Genomic DNA, 19,437 nt, shown 5'->3' with positions numbered 1-19,437 from the left:
GTATCACGTCCTCCGTGTGAAATGAAGCTCATTTGACCAATTGCAGCCCATCGTGGCAGCGGTCTCAAGGCCTCGGGCCCGCTAGCACGAACAGAGTTGCTCTTTCTCATCTTCCCTTCAAGCTGCTTAAGTCTAACGAACAAAAACGGAGGGAAAAGGGAGGGAGAGACTTAAATACAGGGATCATATCCCTTTTAGACAAGGATGCTAGGTAATGGGGGGCCAGGCCAGAAGCCAGCTTAATAACATCCAGTAAATCGAACATTGTCAGGCCATTGAAAGGTGTCATTGCTTAAAAGCATTCCTCACATTTAATTGTGGCCTGTCTCATTGTACGGAGGTCAGTGAAAAAGAAAGGTCAAGCTGGGTCACGAAACGCTGGTGGTGACCGAGATGCAAGGGTGAGGGGTTTTGGGGGGAGTGTTAAGGGAGGGTAGTTGCCTAGCATCTGTGGAAAACCTCAATAGGTGCCACAGCAATACAAAAAAGACCTCCGGTGTGCTGGTTTCCTGTAGTACTATTGTATTTGAGAGGGCGTTTCTTTATTTGTTTTGTTGTGCTCTCTCAAAGCTCACCGAATGAAGAATACAGGTCCTTCTCAAAAAATTTGCATATTGTGATAAAGTTCATTATTTTCTGTAATGTACTGATAAACATTAGACTTTCATATATTTTAGATTCATTACAACACAACTGAAGTAGTTCAAGCCTTTTATTGTTTTAATATTGATGATTTTGGCATACAGCTCATGAAAACCCAAAATTTCTATCTCAAAAAATTACCAATAAAAGAAAAGTGTTTTTAATACAAAAAAAAGTCAACCTTCAAATAATTATGTTCAGTTATGCACTCAATACTTGGTCGGGAATCCTTTTGCAGAAATGACTGCTTCAATGCGGCGTGGCATGGAGGCAATCAGCCTGTGGCACTGCTGAGGTGTTATGGAGGTCCAGGATGCTTCGATAGCGGCCTTAAGCTCATCCAGAGTGTTGGGTCTTGCGTCTCTCAACTTTCTCTTCACAATATCCCACAGATTCTCTATGGGGTTCAGGTCAGGAGAGTTGGCAGGCCAATTGAGCACAGTAATACCATGGGGAGTAAACCATTTACCAGTGGTTTTGGCACTGTGAGCAGGTGCCAGGTCGTGCTGAAAAATGAAATCTTCATCTCCATAAAGCTTTTCAGCAGATGGAAGCATGAAGTGCTCCAAAATCTCCTGATAGCTAGCTGCATTGACCCTGCCCTTGATAAAACACAGTGGACCAACACCAGCATCACTGACTGTGGGTACTTGACACTGGACTTCAGGCATTTTGGAATTTCCCTCTCCCCAGTCTTCCTCCAGACTCTGGCACCTTGATTTCCAAATGACATGCAAAATTTGCTTTCATCCGAAAAAAGTACTTTGGACCACTGAGCAACAGTCCAGTGCTGCTTCTCTGTAGCCCAGGTCAGGCGCTTCTGCCGCTGTTTCTGGTTCAAAAGTGGCTTGACCTGGGGAATGCGGCACCTGTAGCCCATTTCCTGCACACGCCTGTACACGGTGGCTCTGGATGTTTCTACTCCAGACTCAGTCCACTGCTTCCGCAGGTCCCCCAAGGTCTGGAATCGGTCCTTCTCCACAATCTTCCTCAGGGTCCGGTCACCTCTTCTCGTTGTGCTGCGTTTTCTGCCACACTTTTTCCTTCCCACAGACTTCCCACTGAGGTGCCTTGATACAGCACTCTGGGAACAGCCTATTCGTTCAGAAATTTCTTTCTGTGTCTTACCCTCTTGCTTGAGGGTGTCAATGATGGCCTTCTGGACAGCAGTCAGGTCGGCAGTCTTACCCATGATTGCGGTTTTGAGTAATAAACCAGGCTGGGAGTTTTTAAAAGCCTCAGGAATCTTTTGCAGGTGTTTAGAGTTAATTAGTTGATTCAGATGATTAGGTTAATAGCTCGTTTAGAGAACCTTTTCATGATATGCTAATTTTTTGAGATAGGAATTTTGGGTTTTCATGAGCTGTATGCCAAAATCATCAATATTAAAACAATAAAAGGCTTGAACTACTTCAGTTGTGTTGTAATGAATCTAAAATATATGAAAGTCTAATGTTTATCAGTACATTACAGAAAATAATGAACTTTATCACAATATGCAAATTTTTTGAGAAGGACCTGTATATGCTCTTCGGAAAGTCGATTTTAGCTGGATAACGTACCTTGATAACTAATGTTTTTGTTCTGGTAAAATGTATTTTGTTTGTCAAAGTCACTCTCTAGAATTGGTAACACATGCACAAGTAAAGGTTTATACAAAGCGTAATGTATTTCACATGTGCTCAGAGATATTTCATATTCTTCATCTAATGATTTTTTCACACATTGAGTCCTAATTCAGGAATGTGGGAATGTCATATTTATGGGACGATAATAAAACTAATTTATGGCTTTTCCAGAGAAACCTTTGAGAAGGCTAAAGAGGGCCGCCGTTAGTGCGCATTTACATGTGTGTGTGTGCTGGTATGTTTCTCTCTGTGTGTGGAGTCATTTTAAGCCAGCTGAAGTTACATTAGAAGCAGTTGTGGCAATGCACAGTCGCCTCTTCCTGTGTCTATCCAGTGCGTCTGTCTATCCAGAGCATCTCAGAAGGACTGCCAGCACAGCTGGGCTCAGATCAGTTCCAAACGTACAGCCAGACCACAGTAGCACTGTCAACCAAAACAGATCACATTTGCAATAATGATTCACAAACTCATATGGGAATAATTGCGACAACAAAGAGATGTGAAATTTGTGAATGAATCAAAGCAGTACATTTATTTATTAATTTATTAATGTATTTGTTTAATAGTTAGTATTTATTTATTTTTATATTATATTATTATTATTATATTAATTTTAATTTTAGTTTTTTTTTTCAAAGCAAAAGTAAACATTGGACAAGTGTGTAATCTCATGTGATATTAGCAAAAAATTACATATCACCTTCTACAATTATTTTTAGTGTAAAAGTCTAAAAGCAAACTTTTCCTCTATGTATTTTTAAAAAAAATGATGTTATAAGGTAGATATATTGTAAATATTAGGGACACATACTTTACAAAATAATTGTGATTTATATATTTACATAGGTATTTACAGTGAAATTCACTGTCACGCTCTAAAGTTTTATTGATCATTTTTCTCCATCATATTTTCACCTTCTGACTCACAAGCTATTTAGTCTTTTGTTTTTGGCAAACATGCTCAAACATAATAGATTTGCACCATCAAACACTCACTTCCCACTGTCTAAAGTGGTGCCACAAAGCCACCTTTTATTCCGTGCCTGTAATTTCCATGGCCTGGGCAGTTCATAGACAATACTTGAAGCGCATCAAGCATTGACCTTCTTCTAGTCACTATGGCGATTATGAAAGATTCTCAGCTGGATACTAATGTGTGGGCATTTGGAGGTATAACTCCCTCAGAGCTGATTGACAAACCACTGGGGAGGAGAGAAAGGAAGGAAAAGGAAGGGGACAGGGAAAAAAAGAGGGCAGGAGAATGGATTTAGTGATTCGGAGAGAGCTGTGAGGAGTGGGAGGGGGAGATTTAGGTAATAGTTGAAGTGGAGAGGAATTGAGGAAGGATGGAGAGAATGAGGGGCAGAAGGAGGAGGGCGGCAAGGAGGGAATTTCAGTTTGGAGAGTTAGTGAGGCAGAGGGAGGGCTTCTTTTACCCTGAGTACACTTCCTACTGGACTCCACGTCAGGAAACAGCAGCCATAATTGACGCTAATTGTCATGTGTTTGTGCTGTCTCAGCTTTAATCAACAGATGAGGTGGAAAGAGATTAAATGGTCAAGGACTGGTGCTACTTCTAACTTCTTAAAGGAAAAGCTCCTCTAAAAATGCAAATAGTCAAACCCCTATAACTTTACTTCATTACATAAAATAAAGTCCAAAAGACTAGTAGTCAAAATTTGGAGGTCAATAAATAAATATTAATTGATGTCAGGATTTGGTTAGTATTAGTTAGATTAAATGTCAATAAAGACTGTTTCAAGGCTTTCTATTCATCAAAAAATCCTGGGGTAAAAATCCTGAAAAAAATGAAAAATGATCACTCTTTCCAGAAAATGTTAAGTAGAACAAGAGTTTTCAACATTAATAATAATAAGAAATGTTTCTTGAGCACCAAATCAGCATATTAAAAATTATTTCTGAAGCATAATTTTACACTGAAGCCTGGAGTAATGATGCTGCAAATTCAGCTTTACCATCACACAAATAAATTACATTTTAAAATTTATTAAAATAGTAAACTGTTATTTTTAATTGTAATAATACTTCAAAATATTACTATTTTTTTTACTGTATTTTTGATCAAATAAATGCAGGCTTGGTGAGCACACATCTACATAATGGGTATTATGTTAGGAGTAGCCTAAAAGTCAAGTTATTATTGACTGAAAATCTTGCACATTTTCAAACCAAATATGACATGATAAAGTTAAATACGCAAATAAGCAGAATGGCTTTTTGGAGCACCTGGTCAAAATTTGCTGCCATTTTCTGGAAAAAAAGCTTGAAAATACCTTATTTTTGGTTCTACGAAAAGAGAAAGTCATATGGTTTTGATACAGGTGAACTATTCGTTTAACCATGGTGAATACAAACACACACACACACACACACACACCCACACACATACTTACGTACTTACTAAGCCCAATTTCTTTGCCTTCAATGCCCACTTAGAACTCTGTATAGTGCTGTGTAACGCAGAGGCCTAGCCTTGCGCCATCCCAGAAGCCCCTGCTCTGTGCTCGGGATAAGAGACCCCTCCACTCTCCATCTCTGTCCTCCCAACGGCCCTCTCCAGGCTCCAAAAAATGGAGAACCCCCAGGGGGAAACAAAAAGAAGACAAAGAAAAAAAGCAAAAGAAATATGCACAGCGCCACTCTCAAAGTTGTTGCCCTGGTAACTGGTGAGGGCGAGGGACTGCAAACAATGAAGCCAGATCCCTTTTTAAGTGTTGCTAATTAGCTTGCCTCCGCTTGCTCTTTGTGTTTGCCATCTTAAAAAGAGACTAAAGTCAACAGGGAGAGGCGTCAGGGAAGAGAAGAGAGAGAATGTTGGTTTCTGTTTTTCTTCTCCTTAATAGCCAAGGGTGGGGATAGAAGCGAGATGAAGGCCGCATTGTCCCGAGCGATGCGGATTGATGATATAGATTGATGCTACTGATGTAATTGAATATTGATGAAGAACATGTGAAACCTGCAGCTGGTTCGGTTTTGTTAAAGGTTTACCAAAAGAAAGCATGTTTGCTTTATCGTATTCACATGGTGCACCGTTGTAGAAGATTTTGAGTTTTGGGAAAGGCCACTACAGTAGTTGCTTAAAGACACGGCCTCATAGCACTCCTATTATTATCCTCCTTACTCGTCTTCAAACCTCCCCACTCCCGTTTAAACACAGATGGCAGAACGCTCTATATTCTGTATGTTCTTTCTGGTTATTTTCTGAAGATTGGAATCGCTTTAGCCACTACCAAGTGTGAAATCAAAATCAAACTAAAAACTTGAACTTTATTTTTCTTAGTTATTCTCCAAGCTAGCGGTTTCAAGTGCTCTTCTGTTTTAACAATACACAGCATGTGTCTTTTCTTCTAGCTACATCCCGAGCGTGTATTATTAATTTTTTTCTTTATTAATAATAACAAAGAAATGCATCCTATATGTCTGATTTGGATGGGAAGCCCTGCTGCCAGTTAGTGCTATCCTCATCATGGTCAGTCTGTTTAGCATGTGTTTGTAGGAGGATGGTTTTGGACTGTGTCCCATTGGGCTAGGTCACTGAAGCTGTGACTCACATTGAACCCCAACACCTTCGTATTGCCCCGAACTGTCCCTGCAGACCAGTTCCAAGATCTTGAAAAGCTCTCAAATACGACAAGACCTTGAAAGTCCATTTTTGCTTATTAGTTTTTGCAGTCTGCACAGCAGAGAGAGGTTGAAACCCTATCAAGTAGAACTTTGTTTGGCTGCCAGAAGGGCGGTGTTAAGAAAACCACAGCAAAACTGCCGTGCAATTGCCATCAATTAGCTGGCTGTGCGGCTGCCGAGGCTGGAGGATTTCGAGACGACCTGTATCCTGAACTCGCCGAGCTCTCTCTCTCTTTCTTTCTCCGAGCTGTCTCGGTGTTGAACTCTTGCTAATGTTGTGGCCCTCAGCACTACAAAGTGAGCTCACGGTGCCAACAACGAGGTAATGATGCCCAGAGAGCCCAGCCATAGAGGATTACACTTCCTCTTTCAGAATGGGACATGGGGATAAGTTACTGTCGAGAGACACCAGGTACATATGAGCTCATTTGAGCCTCTTTCACCATTTGCCTTCCCCTAATGAGCTCAACAGCCATGCAATCCTCGCAAACTTTTTCACAGTTTTCAAAAACAAAATCTCTCTGACATCCCAAATGCTGCTGCTATCGTGTTGCAGCTCATATTTGCTTTTTTTCCAGCAGGCTTTTTGTTTTAACATTTTTGGGGACTTAGAGGTGAGCAATGCACATCTGGAAAGCAACAGAGGCAGCAAATTTCAAACAGGTCCCCTTTGTGAAAAATAGGATGTGAAAAAAACCCAAAGCGGTCAGGGTTTTCAAACATTACAGCATATTTTGAAGTTTTTTCCTCCCTTAGTTTTATTTTTTTATTGCCTTGGCTCCAATTCACCCTTTCCTCATTTTAATGGCCGATGGGAGTCTGCTGTAGCCATTTAAATTTTAAGGTTTCGCCGTAGCCTTTATATTGCGGAAACATTATATTAAATGGCAAAAAGGCACAGCGGCGGGTGTTTTTAGATGATTTCGGCATTGAATTATTCACTCGATTTCGCTATTTTCAGATGCGTGTTCTAATGGATTTGAACAAAAACAAATGTGACGAGTGACTGCGAACCGCACGATGGAACAGGAAGTGGCAAATTAAATCCAGCTTGGGCCAAAAAGCAGCGAGAGGGGGGAGAAAAGGAGAGAAATATGGTCAGAAGTGCAGTTTATTTGTAACCCACCGTGAAATTGGACAGCTCTGCAGGCTATGACTGTAATGAGTCATGGGGACCAAGTTAAGATCTACGAAACCTTGGCCTGGGCCTGTAAACCCGATCCTGTCGAACAACCCACACCTCATCCCGTAGCCTGGGGTGGACAGCTGCTAACAGGCCCAGTATGTCTGCCTGAAGCCGCTGTAGAAGAAGCTCATTTGGTCACCAGCTGTGTTGGAGCGTTCCAGCATTAAAATAGAGCAAGTCTAGTTCTCTAGCAAACAATAATTCATCCTTTAGTAAGTATTGGTGCGGATAGTCTCTCTGGAAAGTTAAGTTCATATTGGCCAGGCCAACACTCCATAAGCGACGGTGCGTAAAGCTTTCGATCGTGTGGACAAACACATCTGCGGTGGTAGAGTCCTCTGGCAGCTGACAGTGATGCATTTGATACATTACAAGCAACCGCTACCGAAAGCCACGCTTCACGTAAATATGCCATTCAGATACAAAGCAATCCCACAAGTTGTCACACTCGTGAGTAATAAAGCGGCTGCCGTTAGGAGTGGCGAAAGGAAAGGAGTGCATTGTGCGCCTGTAGTTACTCAGAGTTTGAAGAGGTTGTACAAGCAGGTATGATTAATTTTGCCAAATCCCTCACATGAGTGACGTTTTGGATGCCAGCTTGCATTACATCTGTGAAACTTTTCTTTCATCTCGCCCCCCTCTTCTTCTTCTGTTTCTCTCATCCAATGCAAGCAAACAGAAACAGCTCAAGTCTTCATTTTAGACACACTGCAAGGAGAAAGCTGAACTTCCTAATTCCAGGAGGATCAAGCCCGAACCTCAAAAGAAGCAGCTTTTGGAATAGCTTTACTTTTCCTTTAAGGTTGAATGGCACCGGTTGGGGGAAAAAAGGGTGCCTTTGTCTTCCTTTCTCCGCTCCTGATTTGGAGGTGGCTATCATGCAGGGTGCATACTGAACAAAAGCACCCGAGTGTAACAAGTCCTCCCGGTTTGTACCGCTGAAAGAAAGTTAAGTTTGGTTCTTTTTTCCCCTTGGTGCGACCCAGGATTTTTTTTATTTCATTTTCACTGTTTCACAGTTTTTATTTTATGTTCACATTCCAGTCCTGCCTTGAACACCGTTGATGTTGAGTGAGGGGAAAATACGTTTTGGCTAGTTATTTATGAACTGCCATTTTGTAAATTGGAAATATATTCTGTCTTCACACCCTTAAAATAGTCTTTTGTGGCATGCTTGGGTTTGTTTGTAGAGCGTCTGACCAAATCTGTCTGTGTGTGTGGTTGTAGCATGAGGTAGGTAACATTACTCAGAAGAGCACACCCTGTTGCTTTCCTAAACAGTGTGAACAAATTACAGAGTATATTTGAAAACTTTTTTTTTTTTTCGTTTTAATAGAAAACTGACCTCACCTATTTACATTAAGCCTAAAATTTCACCATGAGGTGCTGAGACACTAAAATTAGATTTTTCTCCTGTGTAACAAAATCTATGATTTTCAGTATTAAAATTTCTCATCGATTCTTTTCCATTTATTTGCTATTTTTTTGTGGTCAGATTTGTTCAATTTATCCTAAGGAATTTTAGTACAAACATCTGAGATAAAGTTTGATACTTAAAAGACAACTCCTTTAAGTCTCCTGAGCTTTTGTAACACTGGTTGCTTTTTGTTTTCTCATCGTGTCTCTTTTTTTTTATGAAGAAGTTAGGACAAAAACATTGTTGTGTCAAGTCACAGTGTGTGACATAATACCTCAAAGCAGCTTTGAGTGTGGGTAAATATGCCATTTGGCAGTAGAAGCCAGAGTGTAAGTGGAGCATGTTGACAGGGGTTTATTTAAGAATGAATTAAAAACGCAGCGCCGCGGCCCTGAGGGAGGCTACCAACTATATATAACTGCACATCATATCTAACTCTGATTGGAGGTCAGCTCCGAGGTGGGGGTTTGATTGGTCGAGTGTGGCCAGCAGCAAGATCTGTTTCATAAAGTTGATGTGGACAGGCCAATAGGAAAGACAAATTACGTTTATTAAAGATCTCAAATGTTTCGCCTAGAATGCAAAGAGATTAAACAGACAACAATTGAAACTTTTTCTCAGAAAAAGACTGGTTAAAGTCTCAGTAATCTCATGTGTCTCATCAGTTTTAGAAAAGAACAATGTTTTCTGATTTCAGTAAGATCTGTTAAATATCTAATTTCTTTTCTCCTAGACAGCAGTAAGATTTAAGGGAAAACTATATACATTTTTACATTTATTTAAATACATTTTTCTGTAGTTTTATTCATATTTTTGGAATAGTTCTTAGTAGTTTTATTATTTATATTTTATTTATTGTTTTAAGAAAAATGCCCCAATAATCATTCATGAGAATCCTTGACAAACTGTAAAGCAACAGTGAGATCAAATTGTCATTTATATTTTTGAATAATTTTTATATGCATGTATGATATTTTATTATTTAAAATTATAATTAAGAAACAATTAAAGTTTTGAAAGAGATGACCTATCTTACACTGCGATCACTGCGATTTAGTCAGAGATTTTATTAATTTTTTTCTCAAATATTTTTCATCAGATTCTTCTGAAACCTAATTGCTGTTCACATTCATTTATATATGCTCTTAATTTGACAACATTTGTATTTCTCTTCTCTTTTCCTAGTTTCATTTCAGTTTATCTATTTATTTATTTTTGCCTCTTTTGTCTTTTATAAAGGACTACACTTTGCTCCTTACTTCCTGCCTTTTTCTACCCTCATCTCCTGAGCTTCTCTCAGCATACAGTGGCAGTCTCAGTCTGTCTTAAGCTCTGGATCCGCCAAGCCCAGTAACATGATTCCATCTGACCCTTCGTGCCACCCGGGCCCCCCCACCACTCCGCCACCATCCACCCACCCACACCCATGGACGGCCCACCGTGGGCTCTGTTTTTCTACGGGGGCGTCTGCGGGGGGACGTTGCAGGCGTCAACAATGGTTCTCTGTCAGCGATGATGGATCATTCCAGCATATGGTGCCCACCTGTCCGCAGAGGAGCCGACTTCACTGTTTAGATTTACAGGAGAGAGAGAAAAAGCAAGCGTTCTGCCCTCTCCCTCATTCTCACTCCCACAAACACAGGCGGATTAGGACTCCGATTCATCACCTCCCAGTCGTGTTTACTTAAGCAACCTGAGCGTAATGAATAGAAGCTGGGACATCCAGGAAAGAGGCGCGCAATCACCCCTGTTTGTGTGTTTTACCGCGTTGTTTTGGAACGTCCATCCTAGAGCGGCTCAAAAATTTAATCGGCCGTATTATTATTGGACATGGGCATGTCTGCGCGCGCGGACGCGACTGTTACAACTTTGCGAGAACGAATATAAGTCGTACTACGTGTGTATGCCAAAACGAATTCTTCCCTGTTATTTTCCCATAATGGGCCCTCACCCGAGGGCCCCCCTCCTTCCCTCTCTCCTGCAAAAAGGAAAGAAACCCAGTTGTCAGCCATTTTTTCTGAAGCCTGTTAAAGAGGGGAGGGCAAGAACCACGAGAAAAAAGGAAAAAAAAGAGGGGGGAAAAGAGGGAAGAAGAGGGAGCCCCCCTACTGAATCTCCCTACACTCACCCCTCCGACCACCCTACAACCTCCGCCCCCCAACCACCCCCCCCCCCCCCCATGACCCTGCTGAATTAAAAAATGCTCTGTTATTAAAGGCGATGTCAGGAGTGTTGATTTACGGGGGGGCGATGACAAGTCAGAAGAACTCACACACTGTGCTGCTAAGGCCGCCAAGCTGGGCTCTGACCTCTTCACTCTCCCCTTCCCCTCTCTCTCTCTCTCTCTCGCTCTGGCTCGTCCGACCGCCCGCCCTGTGCTGCAATAAAACCTGTCTAACTCAACAGCACAATGGAACTGTTGTTGGACCCGGCCATGCGCGGCCTCCCTCATATTTTCTTTAAAGGTGCAGCACTCACCAGCGAATGCCACAAGGCTTTGGTAGAGAGAGAGAGAGCGATATAAGATGAAAGTAGGTGAGTGAGAAGAAAGAAGCAACTCATGTTCCCGTTTGAAATCTGGATGTGTTTTTCACTCCCTGCTTAGATGTATGGATGGAAGTTATAAAGCATTTTTCCCCCCGTTTGTACTCCAAATCTTTTTTTAACCTCCACTGTTCGTGAAAGCAATAAAATTGGCAAGTCAGACTCAATAGATTCTCCAGCCACAGAACGGAGCCTCTCCCCTGTTGCTCAGAGAGACTCACCGCCCCAGACACTCTCATTCTGTGCCCGTTTAGTGCCGCCAGCCTCTGGTCCTGCTGCTGAGCTCAGTGCATCATGATTAAGACCAGCCGTACTGACCACTTGTTCACGACTATTGTGCCTTTCTTTCACCCCAATTTTTTTTGTCTCCCCCATTTCATTCCAAACTCAAATTTTTTTACAGACTTTTATTCAGTGCAGCACAAAATTAGATTTTAGAATATCCAAGCAGCTCTTTCCATTCAACGAAAACAAGCTCCAAAAAGGCAAAAAAATAAATAAATTTGTGTGAAAGTATTGTAAAACGGTCCATACAATTTGTGTACTCCGTTCCATTTCTTGTATTATGTCTTTCCAAATTTATTTTCAGAACAAACACCAAAAAGTGATTTATAATGGTAAAAATGAAAAAAAAAAAACTTAATAAAAGATTCTGAAAGTGATTTATAATGGCATAAATTAAAGTAAAAGTTTTTACTTGTTTGTTTTTCTTTATTTTCGTTATTATAAAACGCTATTATAAAAGTACAAAAAAAGTCATATACTTTAATAGTGTTTTTTCATTGTATGAAAAAGAGCTGCTTGAACATTCTGCTTGGCGTCTTGTTTTGTCTTTCACAAGAGTAAAATATAGGGTTGAAATTACATGAGGGTGAGTAAATGATGATGATAATTCTTGGAGGAGCTATTTTTTTATATAAAGAAAAGGTCCATGAAAGAAAGCATGAAGCAAATCAAAGGTGGTTTTAGCTACATATTTAAGGCTGTACTGGAAACACAAATTTAGGGGTGGTCCTATTTAGGGGTGACCCAGTCACTGCCAAATTACTGATATCACAATCTATCACTATTGCACCCCTGAGCAAGGCACTTAACCTCTGGTAGTTCCAGAAGGGGCTGTGCATTAAATTAGTGCACTGTAAATTGCTTTGGATTAAATGTGTGCACTAAACGGCTACCATTTAATCCAAATAATTGTGGCATTTATGAAAATCAAAGAAGAGTTTAATAAAGTGGTAATCAGTACGGCAGTTTTGTTCAATTGTTGATCATTGTTGCCAGACAACCATCTGGTCCAAGTTGTCTCTGGTTGAGTGTGTGCGTGTCTGTAAGAAGTAATTCACACCACATGCCATCAGTAGAGTGTATATTCTCAAAGCTAGTCGTAGCTGGGAGGTGCTGCCGGTCACTTTAGCTTATCCAGCCCTCCGCAGAGGTCATGTGTGCAGATGGAGGGGGGTTGGGGGTTCCTGCACAGCATGTGCGTGCATTCACAAACGTATTTGTGTGTGTGTGTGTGTGCACGGCTCTCAATTGCGACCTCAGCAAAAGTAGCAAGTGCTCTTGATGCAGATGGTTTTCATCACACCGACCACTGCATGTTCTCTCTCTCTCATGTGCCGATTATATTGGGGGCCTCTCGCCTTTTTTGGCCCCCTCTCTCTCTAAACCCCCCACCACCCCCTCTACAATAAAAAAGACAGAGGTGTATCTCTCTTAAATGGATTGGCACCATTTATTTAGAGGGTCCTGGACTGGGCTTTGTAATATACCCTCCCACACATTTAGCCAGTAAGTACTTCTGCAATTGATATAATGGCTGTTAGCACTAACAGTCTATTACTGATATCAGATCAGTGCTAAGCAACCATGTTTTAAAGGGATAGTTCACCCAAAAATGAATATTCTGTCTTCATTTACTTAACTCATATGACTTATTGCCTTCTGTAAAACTTGCTTATGAATATGTGCACTGCTTTTCCCCTCCAAAAATAGCAGATCAGACATTGTCAAGCTACAAAAAATTGTGCATAGGTTTGACCACCAAATACCGCTAATTCTCACAATATTCGTACACTGACATTCAAATGTTTGTCAATTTTTTTTTTTTTTAAATGCTGTTTTTTATGCTTACCAAGTAATTTTTATTTTTATTTTTGGGGGAAAACATAATAAAACCAGTAATAGTAATAGTGTGAATTATTATTATAATGGTTTCTGTTTTAATATATTTTGAAATGTAATTTTCAGTTTAAAACTATTCACACTTTTGTTTGTTCTTCACACAAAGCAGTTGCACGACTTGAAAAGACTTTGAATATACTTTAGATTAGTTATATGGACCACTTTTATGCTACAATTATGGTTCTATATCCCAACTTGAGGATGAATCAATGATGACAATTTCTGGGTGAACTATCCTTTTAATGACAGTGAATGTTAAACCATAGATTTGCCTTCAAAGTGGGTTTAAAGCTGGGTGAACTATTAAAGCTGGCTGAAAATGTATAAAACTTGAATAATTTTCAGTCTAGGACTTTTTTTTGGTTAGTATATGCAGTAGAGTATGACTCTAAGGATTTATGTTTGGTGTCAGGTCTTTTTTCTTTTTTTTAAAAAAAAGAGGGCTTTTCACTCCCCTCCATCTTTACGTAAATCAATATTTACTATGTAACCTTCCTCTCTCTCTTCAGGGGCAGGAAGCAAATGTGCATCCTGATGGTGCTTTTCAAAAAGCTGTTTGCCCACTGATTTACTGTTGTCTGGTGTTTTTGTTTTGAGAGACACATTTTGCCATCGGACCAAAAATCCTGTGCGGGTGCAATAAAAAAAAATACCGCCTTCGTCTGTTCGTACTGTAGGGTAGCAAACTACATAGCATCCAGCGTAGTGGACAGATGATCTGAGAGAGTGTGAAAAAAAAGAAAAAAGGGTGCGGTAGAGTTACAGAATTGTATTTTTGAGGAGAAAGCAAGGCCCCTTTCTGGCTCTGTACAGGTGGGGGCCCCACACACTCAGGTTGGCAAACAGGTGGGGCCCACCGTGCACTAAGTGTATCCCTCCTGTGATTTTGAGGAAATGTAAGCAGAGTGTAAAGGTGTGTGTGTGGTTCTCACCGCTGTGTTGTCTCTGTTTCTCGTGTCCACAGGCCCTCCAGGCAGCACGCCAGTTCATCCTCCAGCAGGCCACAGGACTCAATTCCCCCAGCAGCAACGAGGTCAAACAGAGCCCTGTGCAGGTACGAGTGCCACACACTCACATAACCACATGTATGGATTTACAAGCGTATAGATACAGGCTCATCATTAACCAACAGATGCAAGCGTATTAATAAATAAATCATGTTTTTATCCTTTTCTTTTCTACTTGTTTTGCTTTACCATTACTGTGCGTTCACACCGCCGGCGGCGAGAGCGTCAAAGTGGCCGGAAGTCATTCATTTTCAATGTGAGCCGGCGGCGAGCTCCGACGAGAGCGGCGCGGCGAGTCTTGGGCGGTGAGAGCGTCGAGGAGAGTTGAAATCAGGTCAACTTTATGGTAATGAGCTATGACGCGGTTGGGCGGCAACCAATTGGAATGTAGAAGTCCTCTGCTTGAGAGGGTTCCAGAGAACGCAGTCCTGTAAACTTTGGTTCCGACCACATTAGTTCCCAAGCAAAATGGAAGAGAGATTAATTATTGCTGTGGCGGGTTTCCCGATAATATTTGACGTGTCCCTGTTTGTGTACAGGGACATAAATAAATAAAAATTATAGAGGACATTTTCCCGCTACAACGTGTGTTTTTCAGCGGGAATGCAATTTATTTGCTCAAAACAACACCTTCAATCTGGACAGTTTGTAATGTAGGCTGCACACAAATTAATGTTAATTAAAGACCAAGGCTAGTAAATGTCTCCTATAATGTTGAAATTAGACTAGCACTTAACCATGAACACAAATCCACACCACACGAATGGCTTTTAATTGGTTTATTTGGTTAGCAAACATGTAACTACAATTAAGTTCTTTCCATCGATCAATTTCTCACTTTCACATTTCAAATATTAACTTATACTCTACTTGTGGTCAGTCTGCACAAGATCAACCTGCTTGTTTCCTTTGCGGCTCCTTTAAATACAAGACGATCATACGATCTACGTCAGAGCGTCAGCGCGTCCACGAATCGTTTCTACAGCGTCGCAGTCAGGGCGGCCAGGGCGAATTTTGACGCTCTCGCCGCCGGCGGTGTGAACGCACAGTTAGGCTTGGGCTGTAAATATATATAAAAGGTAATGGTAACACTTTAGAATAGGGAACACACATTCACTATTAATTAAGAGTCTCCCCTCAATAAACTTCAAAGTTGCTGGTTATTAATAGTTAGTAAGGCAGTTGTTAAGTCTAGGGTAAAGTGATTTCAAATATGGTCATGCAGAATAAAGCATCAATATGTGCTTTATAAGTACTAATAAGCAGACAATATGCTATTCATATGCATGCTAATAAGCAGCTTGATAATAGTGAGAATTGTTTGTTAACATGAAGTGTTACCAATACAATTTATGTATGCTGGTGTTGTCGAATCGAGCAACATCATGAAAATTATGATTTTAATGCATCTTGAATTATTAGGCTAGTTTTACAATCCATGTTCTTTTTTTATTCTTTGTTTAGAAAGTTTTAATAGTTTTTCTGATAAACTTTTATTTATTTTATTATTCATTTTCATTGGCGCATACAAATGAAAATAGTATTTTGAAAATATTTTGTTAATGTATGGACATTAAATGAAGTGAAATATAATTAAATTATATAACAAAAAAAGATTCAGCTATATCACCCAGCCCTATTTGTCATCATATCTTACTTTCTCAGATCTTTTTCTAATAAATTTCTCATTCCGGTTGTCTCCCATCCCCCCTATCTGTACTATATTAAAGAGTTGAGTTGTGAATGTGGCTCTTTGTAGTGAAGAGCTGAACAATGGCACATCTTGAACTTCATTTCTCATTGGGCAGAAGGTTAGCTTGAGTGCACGTTCCTGTTGCATGTGGTCACACACACGCACACACACACACACACACACACAGACAGACAGAGAGAGGAATCTTAAGAATTAAGTATCTTTTAAGGATAGAGAATCAAAATAGAAATCTTTTCTAAGAATATAAGTCTTTACTATGACTTTTATTCATTTAGCACATCCCTCCTGAATAAAAGTATTAATTTCTTTAAAAAAAAAAGCAATAAAAATTACTGACCCCAAACTTTTGAATAGCATTATATATTGTAACACAACATTTCTTTTTTAAAATAAATGGTGTTCTTCTTAACTTTTTATTAATCAAAGAATCTTAAAAGAATATCACAGGTCCCTCAAAAAATATGAAGCAGCACAACGGGTTCCAACATTGATTATAAATCAGCATATTATAATTATTTCTGAAGGATCATGTGACACTGAAGCCTGGAGTAATGATGCTGAAAATTCAGCTTTTGATCACAGGAATAAATAGTTTTAAATTATATTAAAATAGAAAACTGTTATTTTAAATTGCAATAATATTTCACAAAATAATTGTTCTGTATTTTTGATTAAAAAGATACAGCCTTGATGAGCAGAAGAAACTTCTTTAAAAAACACAAAAAATCTTACTGATCCCAAACTTTTTACACACACACACACACACACACACACACACACACACACACACACACACACATATATTGTATATAGATATTAGGGGTGTGCGATATTGAAAAAAAATCTCAATATTTTTTCGATAACGATAATTAGGTGATATTTTGCCGAGTGTGTTATTGTGCTTATATCTGACTACCGTGGACAGCTGCAGTTTTTGATATTCTTCATATTCTGTGTGATGATCAGTTCATATCATTGATAGAAATTAATCTTTTCATATAAGTTTAAATCGATTTTTACCTTTTATGGGCAATTTTACTTTTAATAAAGCAATTTTTTCCTAAAAGTGTGCATCTTCTGAATCAAATTGTTGCATTTAATCAGTCAGTTAGCATAAGAAGACATTTAGGCTGTTACCAAACAAATGAAACCAGTATCAACAAAATGAATCTTTGCAGAAGTTGCATGTGAAGTGGCATTTAGATATAATTACACAGTGTTTAATGCAGCTCAGAGGGACATGGAGTGCTTTAACCTGCAGTTACAAATGCATAATGTATTGACATTTTAAACATAAAACATTAAATACTGATATTTGAAATTATTTTAAATTGCGACTGAACCGAATCATTTTAACAGTTGATTCATTCAGGAACGAAACAACATCGTCATCGTTATTTTTGAAGAAAAACGGCACTCTTCATGTGATTTTGACCATATGAAATGATATATACACATTTTCTGCCCCCATATCTTGAATTTTGTGATCATTCTTAATTCATTTTATTAGACTGAATCATGCAGTGAAAGAACACATTCTAAATGCGGACACGCCCTAGTCTAGACTTCATCACGTAATGTCAGCGTGCACTCCGTAGGTGTTCTGTTTGGTTTTTGCAAAATACTCGATAATGTTAAATTGCACATCGTTAAAACAACAAATACTATCGCAGACGATAACATAATATACATGTATACATATATGTGTGTGTATATATATATATATATAGATATGCAGTCCTCAAGCCTGCCATGTTGAAATGGGCCAGTGGTAGTAACTGCTTGCTTTAGCACATTCATCAAATGTGACAAGACGCACTCATATGTTTGTACCAGAATAAAGCTTTGCTATCAGAGTCATGAAACATACTTCCTCCTGTATAAATACAGTTGTGAGACTAACACAGACTGACATGGCCTAATGGTTAGAGAGTCGGACTTGTAATCCAAAGGTTGCGGGTTCGAGTCTCCGGCCGGCAGGAATTGTAGGTGGGGGGAGTGAATGTCCAGCGCTCTCTCCACCCTCAATACCACGACTGAGGTGCCCCTGAGCAAGGCACCGAACCCCCAACTGCTCCCCGGGCGCTGCAGCATAAAATGGCTGCCCACTGCTCCGGGTGTGTGTTCACGGTGTGTGTGTGTGTGTTCACTGCTGTGTGTGTGCACGTTGGATGGGTTAAATGCAGAGCACGAATTCCGAGTATGGGTCACCATACTTGACAGTATGTCACTTCACTTCATATAGGTACAGATTAGGGTGCGCTTTTTATTTAGCCTGATAGAGATGGAGGCGATAGGAAGATGAACAGGGCAACCCCTAATAAGGTGCAGGAAATGGGGTGGATGCAGTCACAACAAGCACGGAGGTGAAAAGTAGAGAGTGCAAGTGAATGAACATGAAAAAGGGGTGTATTGAGAGCAGCCCAGAGTTTTTCAAATCATCAATAATCAAGGAGGAATGCTAGCTGACAGTTTAAATGACCGTGTTGAGAGGTTTTACCTTCAGGGTAATTAACATTATCAAGGAACGGCAGGTTACCTCGTTAGTGGCACACTCATTTAATTAACAAACCACACTAATTAGATTGAACCCTGGGTTGAAGTTTGCTTCGGTGTGCTTGTTGAGCTAAAAAAAAGTCAAGAAGAGGAAAATCAAGGGAACATTTTTATCAGAGTTCCTTTTTTCCACAAGTTGCTTTTTTGTCGATGGACCTTTTGATGATTGATGTGGCTTACTGAACAGGATTCGCTCCTTTACTGTTTAAATTGTGGTGTTTGCTAAAGCAAGCATCACCTTTACCATTGCTTATACTTAGGGGATAACTCACTTAAAAGGATTATTTACACAAAAATGTACTTACTTTCCTCTGTGGAATCCAAAGAAGATTAAAAAAAGAAAAGAAAAAATCCCTTTTTTCAATATAAAATAAGTCACTAGACTTTCTTCAGAATATCATCTCTTGTGTTCAACAGATGAAAGAAAGTCATACAGGTTTGAAAACAACATTGTTTTCATTTTTGGATTAACTTTCCCTTTAAGTATTAACTTCAGTATGTAACTCGTCCCGTATTCTTTAGGCCACAGACATGAATATCATCTCAAAACATGTAGTTTGTTTAGGAGACTTGTGATATTAGCTTCATTTTACTTTTTTGAAGAGAAGACTTGCACTGAAAAGGGTTCTAAACATATCTAGGGATCAGAAGTGTCTTTTGGTGAAGTTTTACTCAAGAGCTGATCACGTTTTCTCTCTAAATGGAGTTACAGAGTTTATAGACTACTGGGTTCTCAGGCTGGATGTTACAAAGCAGTGTTCACACACCATCCTATAGTCTGATCCACTGACCTCTGTCGACCTATGACCCTCAGCAGAGCCGCAGGTAAGGCTTTTTGTTTGGCCTTCTAGGAAGAAGTCTTTGGCATCTCAGCACAAGGCCACCCTGAATACTGATAAAGGTGAGCCCTGAGA

General features: G+C 39.8%; 1 protein-coding gene across 1 annotated transcript in view; it reads left to right on the top strand.

Annotated features, from left to right (window-relative positions):
• The window catches only part of LOC306856785 (forkhead box protein P4-like), a 127,988-nt gene that overhangs the window by 45,610 nt on the left and 62,941 nt on the right, over positions 1–19,437 (top strand). Inside the window, exon 3 of the mRNA XM_079396254.1 lies at positions 14,211–14,300. Within this exon, the coding sequence (XP_079252380.1) occupies positions 14,211–14,300 (90 nt within the window). The remainder of the gene's footprint in view (positions 1–14,210; positions 14,301–19,437) is intronic.

The sequence above is a fragment of the Barbus barbus genome (assembly GCF_936440315.1).
Source record: "Barbus barbus genome assembly, chromosome: 37".
Taxonomy (NCBI): domain Eukaryota; kingdom Metazoa; phylum Chordata; class Actinopteri; order Cypriniformes; family Cyprinidae; genus Barbus; species Barbus barbus.
Note: the sequence above shows the minus strand (reverse complement) of the source record. Positions and strands in the feature narration are given on the sequence as shown.